General features: G+C 43.4%; 1 protein-coding gene across 1 annotated transcript in view; it reads right to left on the bottom strand.

Annotated features, from left to right (window-relative positions):
* Dnah6 (dynein axonemal heavy chain 6) overlaps positions 1-17,114 on the bottom strand; it is a 199,313-nt gene that overhangs the window by 83,099 nt on the left and 99,100 nt on the right. The window contains exons 37-44 of the mRNA XM_036180253.1: positions 16,228-16,371; positions 12,665-12,886; positions 11,548-11,695; positions 8,536-8,693; positions 6,182-6,313; positions 5,041-5,212; positions 3,283-3,429; positions 1,965-2,038 (exon numbers count right to left, since the gene is read on the bottom strand). Of these exons, the coding sequence (XP_036036146.1) occupies positions 1,965-2,038; positions 3,283-3,429; positions 5,041-5,212; positions 6,182-6,313; positions 8,536-8,693; positions 11,548-11,695; positions 12,665-12,886; positions 16,228-16,371 (1,197 nt within the window). The remainder of the gene's footprint in view (positions 1-1,964; positions 2,039-3,282; positions 3,430-5,040; positions 5,213-6,181; positions 6,314-8,535; positions 8,694-11,547; positions 11,696-12,664; positions 12,887-16,227; positions 16,372-17,114) is intronic.

Genomic DNA, 17,114 nt, shown 5'->3' with positions numbered 1-17,114 from the left:
TCCGGCTCATTTACTTTACTTTGCTCTCTCTCTCTGTGTGTGTGTGTGTGTGTGTGTGTGTGTGTGTGTGTGTGTGTGTGTGTGCGCACGCGCGCGTGCATAAGTGGATATTCTAGTGTGGGGTCAGAGGACAACCTTGGATGATATCTATCCTTAGAAGCCTTCCATTTTTTATTTATTTATTTTTGTTTTATTTTCCCAGAACCTTGCCAAGTAGGCCAGGCTAGTTGGACTATGGTTTCTGTGGATCCCCGTCTCTGCCTCTCATCTTGCTATTGCTAGGATTATAGGTGTATGCTACTGCACCTGGATTTTTACACAGAGTTCTGGGGATCTGAACTCACGGTTTCATGCAAGCACTTTACCAACTCGGCCACCTCCCTAGGCCTGTCTTTTATTCTTCCATTTGGTAATGCTATCACTAAAAGCACACAGCAAATGTAATTTGTGAAAACAAGTCCTTGAGCTTTATTTATTTTACTTACTTTGTTGTATATAAGCTTGTCTTTCTTTCCTTTAAAAATTTTGCTGGTAATTTTGAACATGCAGACAATATATTTAGATTATATTCATCTTCCCCTCAACTCCTATAAAATATCCCTCATATTCCCCCTCATAATTAATGTTGTCTCATAATTTTTTGTTTTTTTGTTTTTTGAGACAGGGTTTCTCTGTGTAGCTTTGTGCCTTTCCTGGGTCTTTCTCTGTAGACAAGGCTGGCCTCGAACTCACAAAGATCCGCCTGCCTCTGCCTCCCGAGTGCTGGGATTACAGGCGTGCACTACCACCGCCCGGCATGTCTTATATTTTTTTAAAGAATTAATTGATTGGTTGAGTTTTATAACCACTGAGTCCAGTCCAATCAGTACTGCCTATATGTGCATGGGTCTAGGCCTGTCCACTTGAGCACAATTGGTGACTTTCCCAGCCACCAATTACTGATAGCTCCTTAGCTAGGGTGTGGGCACCCATGGGGAATACTGACTGCTTTGACCTTGTACAGGACTTGCACAGGCACCTATGGCTGCTGTACCTTAATTTTTTGTGGTAACTTGAAATAGGTATATTTCACATAAATACATTATCCTTTTCCCTTATCAGGTGGAAATACTCATCTGGAGTGTAGCCCTGCATATAGCTTATAGAAGGACCGGTTTATTTATTGTCAAATTATTAGCTTTGATTGGCAGGCTGCTATGTACCTTGCTCTGTGTGTGAGGCTGAGACTTTGGTGAACAAAATGGGTATGGCCTTGGCCTTGAGACATCAAGAATGTGTTCTGCAAGTAAGAGTTAGTTTTGTGGAAGCAGATGGTAGTTTGCTAAGTAGGTAGGGTGGAGTTGAGTAGGGATGGGAGATTTGTTCTAGGAAGGTTCAGAGGATAAAATTAGGCCCATGTGTTGACATTTTGGAAGGATGGAGAGAAGTGTACAATGATATAAAAGGTAATTAAATATAAGAATGCTACTAATTAGAGTTTCTTGAAATTAAGTGGGTATTTCCTTTGACTAATAAGTTTTCATGGTTGGAAGCATTTGATCAGGGGTTGCACAGCCATGTAGAATATGGGATCTTGGGTCTGAGTTAAGGCATGAAACCTCTTTGCCTCCTTTTGATGGTGCTGGTTTGAGCTATCACCAAAATGAATGTAATATTTGCTGCAAAAGACCAGAGACTGAATGTTTTTTGGTGTTGCAGATCACCTGTCTTTGCCTCTGCTACTGTACTCTGCTACCATTGGGCAAAGGTGGCCATACAGGTGCATGCAAAAGAGTGACTGTAACTGCATTTAGATAGAACATTTTTATAAAAACTAGGCAGCAGGCAGATTTGGCCCATGGGACTGAAGCTTGCCCACACTTGGCTTAGATATTTAATCTTTACAATTGCAAAATCCTATGTAAATGAACTGGATTTGGAAAACAGCAAATTCGCTAAAACCAATTAGGCAATTAACTACTCACCTTAATAAAATCACCAAATATGATAGGTTTTTTTAAAAAATATTCCAGGTCAATTGCAATTCCAAAGTGCTTGTCTGTTAAAACACAAAAGCAACGTTACTACATGAATCAGCTTGAATGTGGCATTTATTTGTTTGTTTGTTTATTTATCTATCTATCTATCTATCTATCTATCTATCTATCTATTTATTTATTTATTTATCAGGGTTTCTCTGTGTAGCTTTGGAGCCTTTCCTGGAACTCATTCTGTAGCCCAGGCTGGCCTCGAACTCACAGAGATCCTCCTGCCTCTGCCTCCCAAATGCCGAGATTAAAATCAGGCACCACCACCACCCAGCGAATGTAGCATTTTAATAAGATCTGCAGAATAATATCTGCAGTTGATATGAAAACTGAGAGAGAGCTAAGCAAACAACATATTATTTTATTTGGGTGGATAATTTCCCATATTTAAGATTATTTAGCAGTATTTAAAAACTTTTGTTAAATAATATTGAAAACTTATTCAATAAAAAGGATCATTTTAGAATTATAGTAATTTCTTTTTATTTTAGTCTATTTTTTAAAAAAATTAAAAGCATAACATTTTTTTGAGACAGAGTCTTATTCTGTAGCCAAGGCTGGTCCCAGAAGCATGGCAATCCTCTTGCTGAAGCCTCCTGGGTGTTTGGATTATGGAAATGAGATACTACACCCAGATAAAAATATGTTTTCAGTTATCACATAAAATGCCAGGTTTCATTATGACACTGTGACAATGTAGGTCACTGTTTCTGTTTGTATTCCCTACTTTGCTCCTCTGCCTTCCCCTCTACCTGGTCCTATCTGTATCCATGTCAGGTATGTGTGCCTCTGTATCACACGGGGCTGCTTATAGATATACATAGCTACATCTGGATTCCCCATGATAGAAGAAGACGTGTGATATTGTCTTTCTGTTTCCCACAACCCCCTCTTGCCCCTCCCACAGCATGTCAGACTGCTTCCTCCACACTTCTCCCCTTGGGTATAGGGTTCATCAATAGTCTCTGTATCTCTAGCTATTCCTTGTATGAGAGGAAACATGTTATTCTGGCTTCTTATTAGACAATATTCTAGTTCTCCACTTTTCTGCCTCTATTTCTGATTTTATACCTGATTAAGACTACCGGACCTTTCTTTATTCTAGTAACTAATTTTCATAATATTTATATATATTTGAGTTATCAGAAATTTTTGTTATGAATGACTAAAACTCAAAATCATTTAATTTCCCTTATGAAAACCCAATTATGGTTTTTAAAAAAAATTAAAAGAATAGCTAAATAAAGATATTTACTGGCCATTTCTGTCAAAATAACATGGAAGTAGTGTTTGTCTTCAGTATTGATCAAACGATCATGGAACACTCTTTGACATTCGTGGCAAAACAGTCTAAATATTTGCATTTCTTCTCTTATTGTTCCTGGATCACATTGGAGAATACCTGTGTGTTTTTTTAAGAAAAGGAAAAAAGGGAAAAATTTGCATTTATAAACTTATTTATCACAGTTTAATAAAGTAGGAAACATCCCAAGTCCAGCTTGGGATGGGAAGAAGTGGTTAGATTTGGGATATATTTTGAAGGGGAGGTTGTTTGAGGCCTGTGACAGAGGAGTTAATGGTAGTCCCCTCTAGGGCAGGGATACCCATGGCCAGTGGTGGAGGGATGAAGCAAGAATCTACTTTTCTGTGTGAGAGATAGGATTTCACTATGTAGCTCTGGTTGTCCTAGAACACACTTTGTAGACCAGGCTGGCCTAGAACTCACAGAGACCTGCCTGCCTCTGCCTCCTGAGTGCTGGAATTAAGGGCTTGCATGAACACATCTGGCTAAGAATCTACTATCAAGCTACCAAGTTTAAGAAGTTCAGTTGGGCATCTGAGTGAGGACCCTGAAAGAGCATGGCATGTGGGAGACACTCACATAGACAGGAGGCTGAAATCTGTAATAGAGAACTGGCTGAGGAGGTTGGACAAAAAGTGGACTGGGGACAGAACCCAGGGGCCACAATTTTAAGGTAGAGCAGATGAGCAGCCATCGATGCAGATGGAGTGACAACAGCTAGGGACAGAGAAGGGAACACAGGAGAGCTTGTACCCTGGACTGCTGGGGTCGGGCAGAGAAGCAGTGCCAAAAACTGAGATCTGGCCTGTGACAAGCCAAGTTAAGTCCAGGGTATTAAAGGTAGAACTGAAGGGATCATGAGGAGAGGCCATTCCCCCTCTCCCCACAGGAATCTTTCTAGAAAAGGAGAGGAATAGTACCTCAGGAGAATTAACTTGATCTAATAGAAGAGAATTCCATAAAATCAAAGTGGGGATTATAAGGAGAAAATCTCCAATGTGGACGGTGGAGATGGAGGGGGAGTGTACAGGGTCAGTTCAGCTCAGGGCAAGAGAAACAAGTTGTCTGGGAGATTTGGGAGATGAGGCGTCTCCAGTCTGATTACTTCTATTTTTCAGCTTTCTCTTTTCACTTTTAGCTGGGAGTGAGAAGGGGGATGGATGTTGGGGAATTTGAGAAAGTTCTGGAGTTCAGCGTGAGGTGGGGGGCGGGGTAAGGGGACTTGAATAAGTTATGCTCTGTGTCTTAGCTACCCTCCTGTTGCTGTGACAAAACACCCTGACAAAAGCAGCTGAGGAAGGAGAGGTTTAGCTTCCCTCACAGTTCCAGGCAATGGTCCATCTTTTTAGGGAGGTCAGATGAGCAGGAGCTTGGGGCAGCTGTGCACAACACATCCACAGTCAGGTAGCAGAGACAGGAAAGTGGAAAAGTAGGATGTGTGCTCAGCTTACTTCCTCCCCCTTACATCTTCTGGATCTCAAGCCCAGGGAATAGTGCCACCCACAGTGGACAGGTCTTCTCACCTCAATTAGCCATGCCAAGAAGGTCCTCTCCCAGGCGATTCTAGAACTCATCATGTGGAAATTGGAGATAAAGCATCATGCTAGGGGTGCCTAGTTGAATCATAGACACCTTGGTGCACATGATTCTGAAAGAGCTGGTGGAAAGCAATGGAAATGCAGAACCAAGGATGAAGGTTCAGTACACTACCTTGCACACACTTGGATAAGTCTCTCAGGTTAAAGACGTAATGGGACTTGGCTGGGGTTGGCAGGAGATCGACACTCATCCTGTTATAAATCTCAACTGCAGCTTCCACAATGTTTGATGAAGTTTGCTTTACAGCTGGTGGGAAATCAGCCAGGAAGCCATTCAAGATGGCCTAGAACCAGAAATGTAATGAGAGTTACATTTTTTAAGCCAAATATTTGTCTTTCAAGCACTCTGGTTCTGATACCCTTTCTAAGTGCAACTAGAAGACTAAATTCCAACACAAAGGCATCTGTGTGTCAAGCATTGTTCAGTGTGTACTCTCAAGAACAGGATTTTTTCTTGTGATTTGTGGTTGTTTGGGTTGGCTGAATGGAATTCAAAGTGATATGTGACTTACCACAGACTCCATTTCCTGTCTCTGTGACTCTGTTCCCTTAAGACATCTCTGTTCCTCTCTGTCAATTTGAATCCTCCTCCAAGGCCAGCCTTGGGTGATTGGCGATGGCATGCCCTTCCCTTGACTCAAGTTTTGTCATCATTCTTTTCAGAATAATGTTTCACACTTATTGGACACTTCTGACACCTCTAGGGTAAGGCAACAATGTGCTAAATCCCATTTAAAAGATGAGGAATTTGTCCCTTGGGGAGGTTAGTACAGGTGGGAGAAAGATGGCTGATGGTTCATAGCAGTGATGGGAGAGTCGATGAAGTCTGTCTGAGATGTGTGGAACTGGAGCTGCCTGGGGTGGTATGTGATTTAAGGGGAGACCCAGGCCTGGATGTCATGTCTGAAGTATGAGCAGAGTTAAGAGCTGGGCAGTGGAAGAGGTCCGCCTTCTTTAAGAATAAATGTTGGGGATTTAGCTCAGCTGGGTTCAATCCTTGGCTCAAAAAAATAAAGAATAAATATTTAATCTGTCTGCATTCCTAAATAGTCTGCCTTGTGAGACCACAACTACAGAAATCAGTGATGCAGACACCAGTCAGTTGCTCTCTGGGTGCCTATGGTCACGTGCTTCCTCCTTAGAAAAGGGATGGAAGGGGTCCCTAGAAACCCAGTGGACTATTTTGACTGTGAGATCCAAGGATCTCATGTTAAATATTTTCCCCATCTTGTCAAGTTAGAATCCACACTCACCTGAAAAATCTGCTTTAGACTGTGCTCTGAGGGCATAGGGAGACACAGCATGCTGAAGTGTCGGATGAAGCGGGGTGTCACAGGGTTGCGGCCCCCTCCCGGGGGAGCACATGCTGACACAATGGTTACATCCTGTGTGGAGAGAAAGCCACACGGGTCACTCTGCAGAGGAAGATGTAAGACCTGCCCTCCCTAATATCAAGACTTGGCACCAACATTCTTTTGAGGACCTATCAGGAGCCAGCCAGCATTGCGACCCCATGACTATCTGAGGTCACTCACTATTCCTACCCTCATTTCATGATGGAAAAACCAAGGTCTTGGGTGTTTAACTAAGTTGCTCAGTTGGCAGTGTCAGGGCTATGTTTTGCAAAGGCCACTCTGGGGGCTGGGCAAGATGGCTCAGAGTGTCAGAATGTCTTCTGTCATCCTTGTTGATTCCTGGGAACTTCCTCAGCACCAGGTGTTGAGTACCCTAACTGTCATCGTAGAGCCTGCATCCAGTAACTGATGGAAAACAGATGCAGAGATCCACAGCCAAGCCCCAGGATGAGCTCCAGGAGTCCAGTTGAAGAGAGGGAAGAGGGAATTCTAAGAGCAAGGGGCATCAAGAGCATGATGGTGAAACCTACAGATGTAACCGAACCAAGCTAGTAGGAACTCAGGAACTTTAGACCGATAGTGTGGAGCCTGCATGGGACTGGACTAGGCCCTCTGCATAAGCGAGATAGTTGTGGTCATGCCCTTTGTTCTGTGTTTATAATCTAAGTCTCAACCACCTGCTTCTCTCATCCTCAACCCAATCCCAACCCTCAATTCTGTCTTTGCCGCTCATCGTCTTTCACTACAAATGTCTGTCTAATCTCTAAAACTCCGCTCTCTGGGAGGCAAGGCCAGTCTCATTTGCCACTCATCTCCCCAAACAGCCTGGCAAGAACGTAGTACAGACAGGATGAACTGAATTAAAGGTAAAAACACCCAGCCATGTTTTATAGACTGAATTTACCCAGAATCAATGTGTTGAAGTCCTAATTTGTGGCAAAAATTTGATTGCCTTTGGAGACAGGGAATTTGAAGAGGTGATTAATGTAAAATTATGCCTTTAGGGTGACCCAAAATACTAGATGAATGGTACCTCTGTAAGAGATTGGGACATAGAAGGAAGCCAATTGCTGTGGTTTGAGTACATTTTGCCTCCTTTATATCCCATGCTGGACTTTAATACCTGTTATGAGGCATGTGGAGAGGAGAAGCTTAATCCAACCATGTTGTTTTGAGATGGTAACTTTAGGAAGTGATTAAGATTGGATAAGGTCATCAGAGTGATACTCCCACTATTGAGTTATTGGTGGCTTCATGAGAGCAGGGACAGACAAAAAGGTACATGCGCCTCATATTTCTCCTTGTGATGCCTTGCAATTGTATATATATCATTTCCCCCTGCGTCTTAAAAAGTTACAAAAGAAAGCTTCTTCATACCAGGACTTAAACAATTCACAAGTTCCAGAAAGTACCAGAAACTTACTAGATTCACAAGGCTCCTGGATTCCCAAGGTTATATAGGTAGTAAGGACTGATGAGGAGAGGAGACTGAAATGTTGAGCTCCAGATCTAGCTGTTATGAGTTGTCACCCATGCTTGGGGTGGAGGTGAGCTTTGGGTGAGGCAGCTGCTCCCGCTTTTCCTTCTGAGACAGGGTTTTACTCTGTGACTGGCTGGCCTGGAACTCGTTATATAGACCAGGCTGGCCTTAAACTCACAGATATCCACTTGTTTCTGCCTCCCAAGTGCTGGGATTAAAGCCATGTACCACCATATCCAACCCCGCAGCTGCCATGTTCCTGTAAGTAACCCTTTATCCACACCTGTAAGTAAGACCAATAGACTCCTTGGTTTACCAGGTTGTATTTTGATGGTATCTTTATTTTGGTCCACCATTGATTCCCTATCTGCATTGAGGGGACATTTGTACACATCTCTCCATTGTCACCTACCACTTGCATCATCCCAACGGTGAAGCAGGAAAGCTGTCACTACATGTAGCCTCTTGCTCTTGGATCAAAACCACAATCCGTAATAAATCTCTTTATAACTTACCTGGCCTGTGGTTAGCAACAGGAATCAGACTAATAAACCCATGTGAAGACATGAGGAGGACATCTACAAGTCAAGCAGGGAAGTCTTAGAGGAGTGGATTCTGCTGACTTGTTGATCTTGAACTTCAAGTCTTCAGAGTTAGGAAAAACTAGGTTAAACTACCCAGACTGTTGTATTTTGTTATAGTATATAATAATAACACTGGCAATAATACTCCATAGATGAACACACCAATTACTATAAAATCTAAAATTAACCTGTATTTCTTTCCAAAAGAGTTTGTTCCTATCATAAAATCCACCAAAATCTTGATATTGCCGAAGCAATTCAATGGGTGGTTGGGAGCCATAGCGATCCAGTCGGGGCATATTCAGATCATCAACAAAAATCACGACTCGTTTGTTTCCTGGTGCTCCTGGGAAAAGAAAACTAATTTTAAAAGAATCGCAATTTGCCATCAGAAAATGTAAGGCCATTTTGTTGTTGTTGTAGTTTGAAAATGATTTGTCCTTACAGAAATTCATATTGAGGCATGGTCCGCAGTGTGATGGAATAGAGAGGCGGTGAAACCATTGGGCATTTGGGGTCATGAGGGATCTGCCCATCCTCCCTCTTTCAGGAGACACAGGCATTCACATTGTCCTGCCATGTGGTTCCCCAACCTTAGTCTCAGAAACACATGATGATGCTAGCTCCCCAGGGAGGGCTGGACCTTTCCAGATGTGAGGACCAGACAGCTGAGCACCTGAGTGTGGGGGAGGAAGGGAATTACCCTTCCACAGAAGGAAGTAGAGGGATATTGTGGTGGTTTGAAAGAACATGGTCCCCATAAGGTCCATGGAGAGTGCCACTATTAGGAGGTGTGGCCTTGTTGGAGTACATGTTGGAGGAAGTATGTCACTGGGGGCAGACTTAGAAGTTTCAGATGTTTAAGCCAGGCCAGTGGCTGATGGTCCCTTCCTGTTGCCTACCAATCTATATGTAGAAGTCTCAGCTACCTCTTCAGCACCATTTTTGCCTGGGTGCTGCCATGCTTCCCATGATAATGGCAATGGACTAAACCTCTGAACTTTAAATCAGCCCCCAATTAAATGTTTTCCTTTATAAGAGTTGCTGTGGTCATAGTGTCTCTTCACAGAAACAGAAACCCCAACTAAGACAGATACCAAAGGTTCCTATTCATGAACACCACCTCACCATTCCCATATGGAAAACAGGCTTTGATATTTAGAAGCATCCCGATCCCATCAATGGAAATTCCTGGACAGTAGGAAGGAAGCACAGGTGAGTTCCCCCATTCTGGCATTCAGGGCTTGAGAAAACAGCTACTGCCCAGCAGCTGGGATTAACAATAGGCGGTCACTCCAAGGCAACGGAAGCTAATTTAGGCCTCCAATCCATCTTCTGTCCCAGAGAAGCCATGTAGTAAGACCAGACTGGGAAGAAAAGACCTAAGAGAATAATTCATTAAAAACGTGGAGCTAGCTGGGCGGTGGTGGCACACGCCTTTAATCCCAGCACTTGGGAGGCAGAACCAGGTGGATCTCCGTGAGTTCGAGGCCAGCCTGGGCTACCAAGTGAGTTCCAGGAAAGGCACAAAGCTACACAGAGAAACCCTGTCTCGAAAAACCAAAACCAAAACCAAAACCAAAACCAAAACCAAAACCAAAACCAAAACCAAAACCAAAACCAAAAAAACAAAACCGAGGAGCTCATGCCAAAAGGCCAGACTGGCATCTGCTGCCCCGTGTTTAGCTGAGCAAGGCCAAGGGGACCAAGAGGAGTCAGTGAGGCAGCCGGTAACCCCACTGTTAGCATATGGAGGTCAGTGCATGATGGACAATGTGGGAAGCAGCTGAGCCTGAGCTCTGCCAGGTACCCATCCAGAAGGGCTGTGGGCTCTGCTAAGTGAAGCCCAGCACCTAGCAGGCAGAGGTTGTGTTGCTGGAGGATGGGAAGGAGTGGAAGCTGAGACCTTGAGATCAACCTCAGGCAGCCCTCCAGTAAGGAGGCTGAAGGCTGACCAGCGAACTGCTCTTTTAGGAATGCTCACAAGAGCTCCATCCTGCATGCCTGCCTCCTAGGGAACACGGATAGCAATCCAGTGCCAGAGGAGCAGGGGCCACACAAAGCAACAACCTAAATGCCAGTGAGGAACAAAACATTAGTCCATCTTCTGCCCCTACACATCAGGACCTCTAGGGCTAACAAAAATACCCCATGCTACCCTCCATGCCAGGCCTGGAGCTGCAAATGTGACTTACAACGGAGACAAGGGCTGACTTTCAATTAGGCATGGGGTTGGTGTTTTACATTGGCCCAGACTTGAAGCATCTAAAGGTGACAGGAAAATGATGCTTTAAAAAACAAAACAAAACAAAAACTTAAGTAGCAAATAGAGGAAAGAGAAGGAGATATTAAACCTTGTCTGAAAACACCAAACCCAGAAACTCCATGTGCCAGATGGGAAGACCTTTGCTGGGTTTAAACAAATGGAAGTCAATTGGGGTTTGAGGACCTTGGGTGGAGAGAAGGGGAGCCATGGAATGTCAGAGACTGAAGATGGTCTGGGCTGACGGGGGCTGTCATGGTTAACCTTCAGTTTGACTTCACTTGGAATCGCCTAGGGGCCACACTTTGGGGTGTGTCTGTGAGAGTGTTTAATGGGGGACAGAAGGTTAACCCCAAATGTGTTGGCACCATCTCATGGTCTGGGGTCCCAGACTAAATAAGAATAAGAAATAAAAAGAGGAGGAAGCAAGCTGAGCACCAGCCTTCATCTCTCTGATTCCTGATGGCAGATGCGGCGTGACCACCTGCTGGTTCCTGCCGCCATTCTTTTCCCGCTCTGATCAGTCGCCTCACACCCCTATCCCCCCCCCCCCCCCCCCCACAACTGTGAGCCAAAACAAATTCCTCTTCCTTTAAGTTGCTTTCATCTGGTGTATTGTCATGGCAACGAGAAGAGTAGTTGGCGCAGTGGTGGGAGAAATAAATGACATGCAGTTCACATGTGAGGTACCCGGATGAGGAAAACGACCTTTAGCAGACTCTCCTTATGCGGGCTCCCAACAACTCATGTTGAGGACATGTAGGACCTTTAAGAGAGGTCAGTGCTTTCTCAAAGGACTAGGCTGCTCACCGCAAGGGTGGGTTGCTGTAAAGCAAGCTGGTCTCCTCAGCTTGCTCTCTTTGTAAGCGACTTATTGGCTGGATGGATAATTTGTGAGGAAAAAAAAAACCAAAAACCCTGCAATGATGATTCTTACCTAGTATATTTTTTCTTTTTCTTTCCAGTTTTGACTCAATGATCTCTTGTGTCCTTGAAGATGAAGTCTGGGCAGAAAAATTCAGATAAACGGGGACATAGCCAGCTGAATCTTGGATTTTGTTCAGCAACCCTTTTGCGATCACAGACTTTGAATAAAAAAGAATATGTTGATTGATTTCATATTCAGTACAATACTTTTTCAGTAGCCTACACTGGTCGTGATCCAGCACAGTGAATGAGAAACAGGATAAAAGGAGGAGCTCTGGATCTAGATGGAACTGTTGGGGATTCTTTCACTGTGGACATGGATTTCAGTTATTGTCAGCAGAACCAAAGAAATATCCTAATCAGATCTAACTCAGAAAGAAGTCTTAGTGTTACGTCAAAATTCTTCGGCCCAATTTTGACACTGAAGTAGACCCACATTTGTTTTTTGAAATCTTTAAAATTTGTATTTTGTTTATTGTGTGTGTGTGTGTGTGTGTGTGTGTGTGTGTGTGTGTGAGCACATATGTGGGAGTCCCTATGTGTCATGGTGCACATATGTGGAGGCCAGAGGACAACTTACAGGAGGAATTGGTTTTCTCCTTCCAATCCCCTGTGTCCTGGGGATTGGACTCAGGTAGCCAAGCTTGGCAGCAAGCTCCTTTATTTGCTGAGCTGTGTTGCTGGTCCACACTTCTTAGTGATAATATAGGAAACAGTGAATACTGGTTTGTGTGGATTCCTCTAAGTGTTCTCCACCCCTCCCCACCCAAATTAAAATGACACCAGAGTTATGGCTGTGTCAGTTAAAAGTAAGCGAGAAACAGGGCAGAATGACCTTTCTCAGCAGTCCTCGGGGAACACAGTTGCCCTGGGCAGTTTCTCTCCAGACAACAGGAGACAACTGCAGAGGTATGGAAATGCCCCTAAACTCAAAGCCTGGTTGATGATGCCAACCCCAGGATACGACCAGAAACTGATAAACTTTGGGGAAATCCCTGGGTCTATATAGATGCTGCAGAGATAAATTCTTCCTGAAAAAGTGATAGAATCTAAAAAAAAAAGAAAAGAAAAACAAATTTCCGCTGGGAAACTGTGTTATTTCAGTCCCCTCACTTTGTGTTTCCTACCTTGCCGACTCCGGTTGTTCCCGTAAACAGCACCGAATGCTTGACCGCCAGCAGCTTTTCCATTAGATAGCCGTAGCGCACTGTGTCTGTTGTAGGGACAAGCATCTCAAAGAACGGGACTTCCCTGCTGTACTTGAAGGTGGGTATGATCCGTTCCCAGGGGTCCAAGCGTTTGGTGTCAAAGTCTACATGAATGCTCCACAGATCTCCAGAACTGGGGAGCTGAAAACAGAAAACCAAATATCAATGGGCAACACTGACCCACAGAAATAGCTACATTCACATGAAAACAAAGGAGCCCAGAGAACACAAAGAGAGTTGAATTTCGTTTTTCTTTTTAAGAAGAATTTGTTCACACATCAGCAGCTAATTTTTGTTGTTTGTTTGTTTAACGGCAGTAGGGATGCATTCACTCCTGTGCACATGCTGTGTGTGTGTGTGTGTGTGTGTGTGTGTGTGTGTGTGTGTGTGTACATGCGTGTGATATGTGTGTGGTGTCAGTGAGTGCAGAGGCCAGTGGAGGACACTGGGTGTCTTACTTTATCAATCTCTGCCTTATTCATTTGAGATGAGGTCTTTCTGAACCTGGAGCGAGGCTGGTGGCTAGTAAGCCCCAGAGATCCTCCTGTCTCCAGATTACAGAGTATGGGGATGAGATTTACTTATTCACATACTTACTTGATTTATTTTTATTTATGCGTATGTGCTGACTTGTCTGTATGTGCACCAACTTAACCCCCTTGGAGCCTTTGGCATTAAACCTGATGTGTGCAGAGAGAAGACAGGAGCTGGCAAGGGTGGGCATTACCCTGAGAGTGCACCCCATGCTGCTGGCTGAGAAACGCCAAAGGAGAGATGACCCCTGCTCAACAGGGAAGGGAGACAGGCCAGTCCGACTGACTTCAACCCCACAGAGACGCTACACCCCCTTAATCCTGCTTCATTTGAGATATGAGCGCCTGCTCACTCACCTCCATGGAAATCGAGGGCAGGAGCTTCCAGTTAGGAAGCAATAGTGACAGAGGTTTTATAATTTTAGCCTCGCTTGTCTTTTATTTTCTGAATCTTCATTTTCTTTCCTTCCATCCTTTCTTTTCCTTTCCCTCTCTCCCTCTTTCTCTCTCTCTTTCTCTCTCTCCCTCCCTCCCTCTCTCCCTCCCTCCCTCCCTCCTTCCCTCTCTTTCTTCCCCTCTTCCCCTTTCTCTCTCTTTTTTAGGCAAGCACTCTACCTCTGAACTCTATTCCCAGGCCCATATAGACTTCTTAATTTCTTTGTGTAATTATTGCTTTGCTCAGTCAAATTTTGTCTTTCTCTGTTTTCTCAACATTTCCCCCTTTTACTTATTCTTCATCACGTTCTTAAGCTTTAGTAATCCTCATGCTCCATCTGTCTTCACACTGTCCCAACACTTGTTTTCTTGTACCACACTGGGGGATGAAAAGTACACTATTGCTTTTCACTACATCTTAGTGTCAGGTTGGGTGTCAAATCACTATCCCTGTTACTGTTATTTCTTCTCCTCTCTAAATAATAGCAGGGTCCCTAAGTCCAAGTAAAGACTGGGCACTAAGAAGACCCACATAAAATAAAACAGATAAGTGGGGGAGAGACGGCTTGACAGTTGAGCGCTCTTGCTGCTCTTGTAGAGGACCCAGGTTCAGTTTCTAGCACCTGCAACAGTGGTTCACAATGGCCTTGAACTCCAGTTCCAGGGTATCCAACTCCCTCCTCTGGCCTCTGTGGGCACTGTACACATGTGGTGTGCATGCATACACCCAGGCGAAACACTCATATACATAAAATAAAAGTAAATACATCGTTCAAATAAAATAAAAGGTGGTTAAGAGGAAAAAAAAAATTCTTCCATCCCAACAGATGTGCAAATTACAGCTTGGACACACCTAAAACATGGAATAGCCAATACAGATCCTTCAGAAGGCAAGGATTATGCAGTAACTAAAATGTTGTGAAAAGAATTCTTTGTTTTGTCAGAGGTGGCATACATCTTTTTAATTCTACCACCCAGAAGGCCGGGCAGGTAGATCTCTGTGAGTTTTAGGTCAGCCGTGTCTACACAGTAAGTTCCAGGCCAGGGTTTCATAGTGAGACCCTGTGGAGGCCCACAAAGGTTTCCTAGTGAGATCTGAGCTTGCTTTACCCAGCAGAGCTGCATTAGAGGATTGCTCCATCAAGTGTGTGGTTGCCAGGTGTTTGGAAATGTCTGCACTTGGATGTGTGGTGTGCTTTGATCTGCAAGAGGATCTGCCCCTCCCCCAGTATTCCTTTAAAAAGCCCTTGAGAAGAGACAGAAGGGGCTGGTGGATAAGGATCCAGGCCCTTCCAAGCTATTCTGTGTTTCTCTTTGTCTCTCTCCCATCTATATTTCTATCTAAATATTTCTCACTTCTCTCTCCTCAAGAGTTCCCTGGGGAAAAGGTAGGGGTGGGTCCCTCACAAGACCCCATTAAAAAAAAAAAAGAATTCCACATCCTACATTTAAAAAATTGAATTATTTCAAGGAGGATTTGAACAGGATGAGTGAAATAAGAAAATTAGTTCAAGTTCTGGATGAAAATCACCAATGTGGGTGAGAAAAATCCTAGCAAAAAGGATGAGAAATTTGACAACGTGGGGGAAAAATTTACCAAGGAAATTGAGAGTCTGGAAAAGAACCAAACAGAAGTGCCAGAAACACACACACACACACACACACACACACACACACACACACACACACACACACGAGGTTCTCAAATGGTCTATTGTATGGAGTGTGTTTTATTATCTTAGGTGCTATGAGTAACCTAGGGATGAGTTAGAGCACCCAGGAGGCTGTGTGTAGGATATTTGCCAACAATGCCCCTTTTGATAGAAGATATTCAAACATCTGCAGACTTTGGAATCCTTGGGAGAATACTGGGATGAGTTTCCCCAAGGTCAACCGTATGCACATGTCAGTTTTCATACGATTATACCCATACACTAATATTTTGAAAGTCAATGACTAGTAGTGTGTCCAGTTTCAGTACAATAACACAGGTACATTTGCATCTATCTGTGACGATGAGGAATCTGGTCACCACAGCACCTTTTCTCAATGCTGGAATGCAGAAAAAGTAGTTAAAGAGTCAATACAGATCAACTGTGAAAATACATCTGTTAATTAGGACTCAGCGCTTATCTACAGTTCAGGGGTTTCCAGACCATTTGCCTTATTAATATAAAATGCCTCTGAAAGCACACCAAAAGATTTCTTATTTGCTTGTTTGCTTTTTTTTTTTTTTTTTTAATTTTTAATACAATGGATGTTGTCAGTGTCTGAAAGAGAATAACGTTTTAAAACCCTCACAGCGAATGGGACTCTAAAGCTCTTAACGTTGTTGCTTTCCCACTCACACATTTCTTTTTATTTAAATTAAATTGTATTTATTAATTCAAATCGTTAAGCTTACCACTACACTTTCTGGAGTGTTTGTTATTCACATGAGCACCACTCTTCCATTTACAGAACGTAAAGTTTCAAGGATTTAAAGTTATGACGTCACCTCCACTTGGTCCTTACCCTGGCATCGGCATTATCATCAAATTGTGTTCTAATAAATGTATCAAAAGTATCCCAGTAATTTTCGGTTAAGTTTCCACCCAGAGACCACAGGTAACAGAACACGAAAGTCTGGCACAGTAAGGTGTTCAGCTTCATTTGCTCCTGAAAGTACAAAGAGAAACAAACGGTCAATGTCTACGTTCGGATGGAAAACAAACCCTAAATTGTAAAGTTGGGGAGTTTTGTCTTATTAGACTTATTAGTGACTCGCCAAGCTGTGCTTCCTTTCCATGACGGAAGTCTATGAAAAGTAAATGACAGGCACCCACAGGAAACACACCTGACGTTGACATCTGCTGTGCATTGTAACTTACTTTGCAGCTGTATGAATGTTTTTAAGCAGACTGAGCACATATTGTCCTGAAATATGCTGTAGACCACAGGGTACTGGAAGTCAAGTAGAGGAATAAACTACAGGCTCTCTGGTATCTCTTCTAACTTTGGGTCTAATGCCGTCATTAGTCTCATAAACATTAAATTAAAAAATAAAATGGTCTAATTTCAGAAAATGTAGAGTTTTTATTGGCAAAGAGTCTGATAGATATTTATGTAGCTTTATAGTAAGAAGGCTCCATGCAGGGCTGGTGATGGTTCAGTGGGTAAAAGCACTTAAGCACCACAATCTGAGCTTGACTCCTGAACTCTTGATGGGAAGAGAACCAATGCCCCAAAGTTATCCTCTGACCTTCACATGTACACTATGGTGTTCAGCTACCAATGCGTGCGCGCATGCACACACACACACACACACACACACACACACACATTTTCTTTATCTTTTTATGTGTATGAGTATCTTGCCTGCATGCATATATATAAACGCTGAACTGTTTCTTCCACTTCCC

The sequence above is a fragment of the Onychomys torridus genome, chromosome 3, assembly GCF_903995425.1.
Source record: "Onychomys torridus chromosome 3, mOncTor1.1, whole genome shotgun sequence".
In the NCBI taxonomy this organism is placed as follows: domain Eukaryota; kingdom Metazoa; phylum Chordata; class Mammalia; order Rodentia; family Cricetidae; genus Onychomys; species Onychomys torridus.
This window is presented reverse-complemented; position numbering and strand designations above follow the sequence as displayed.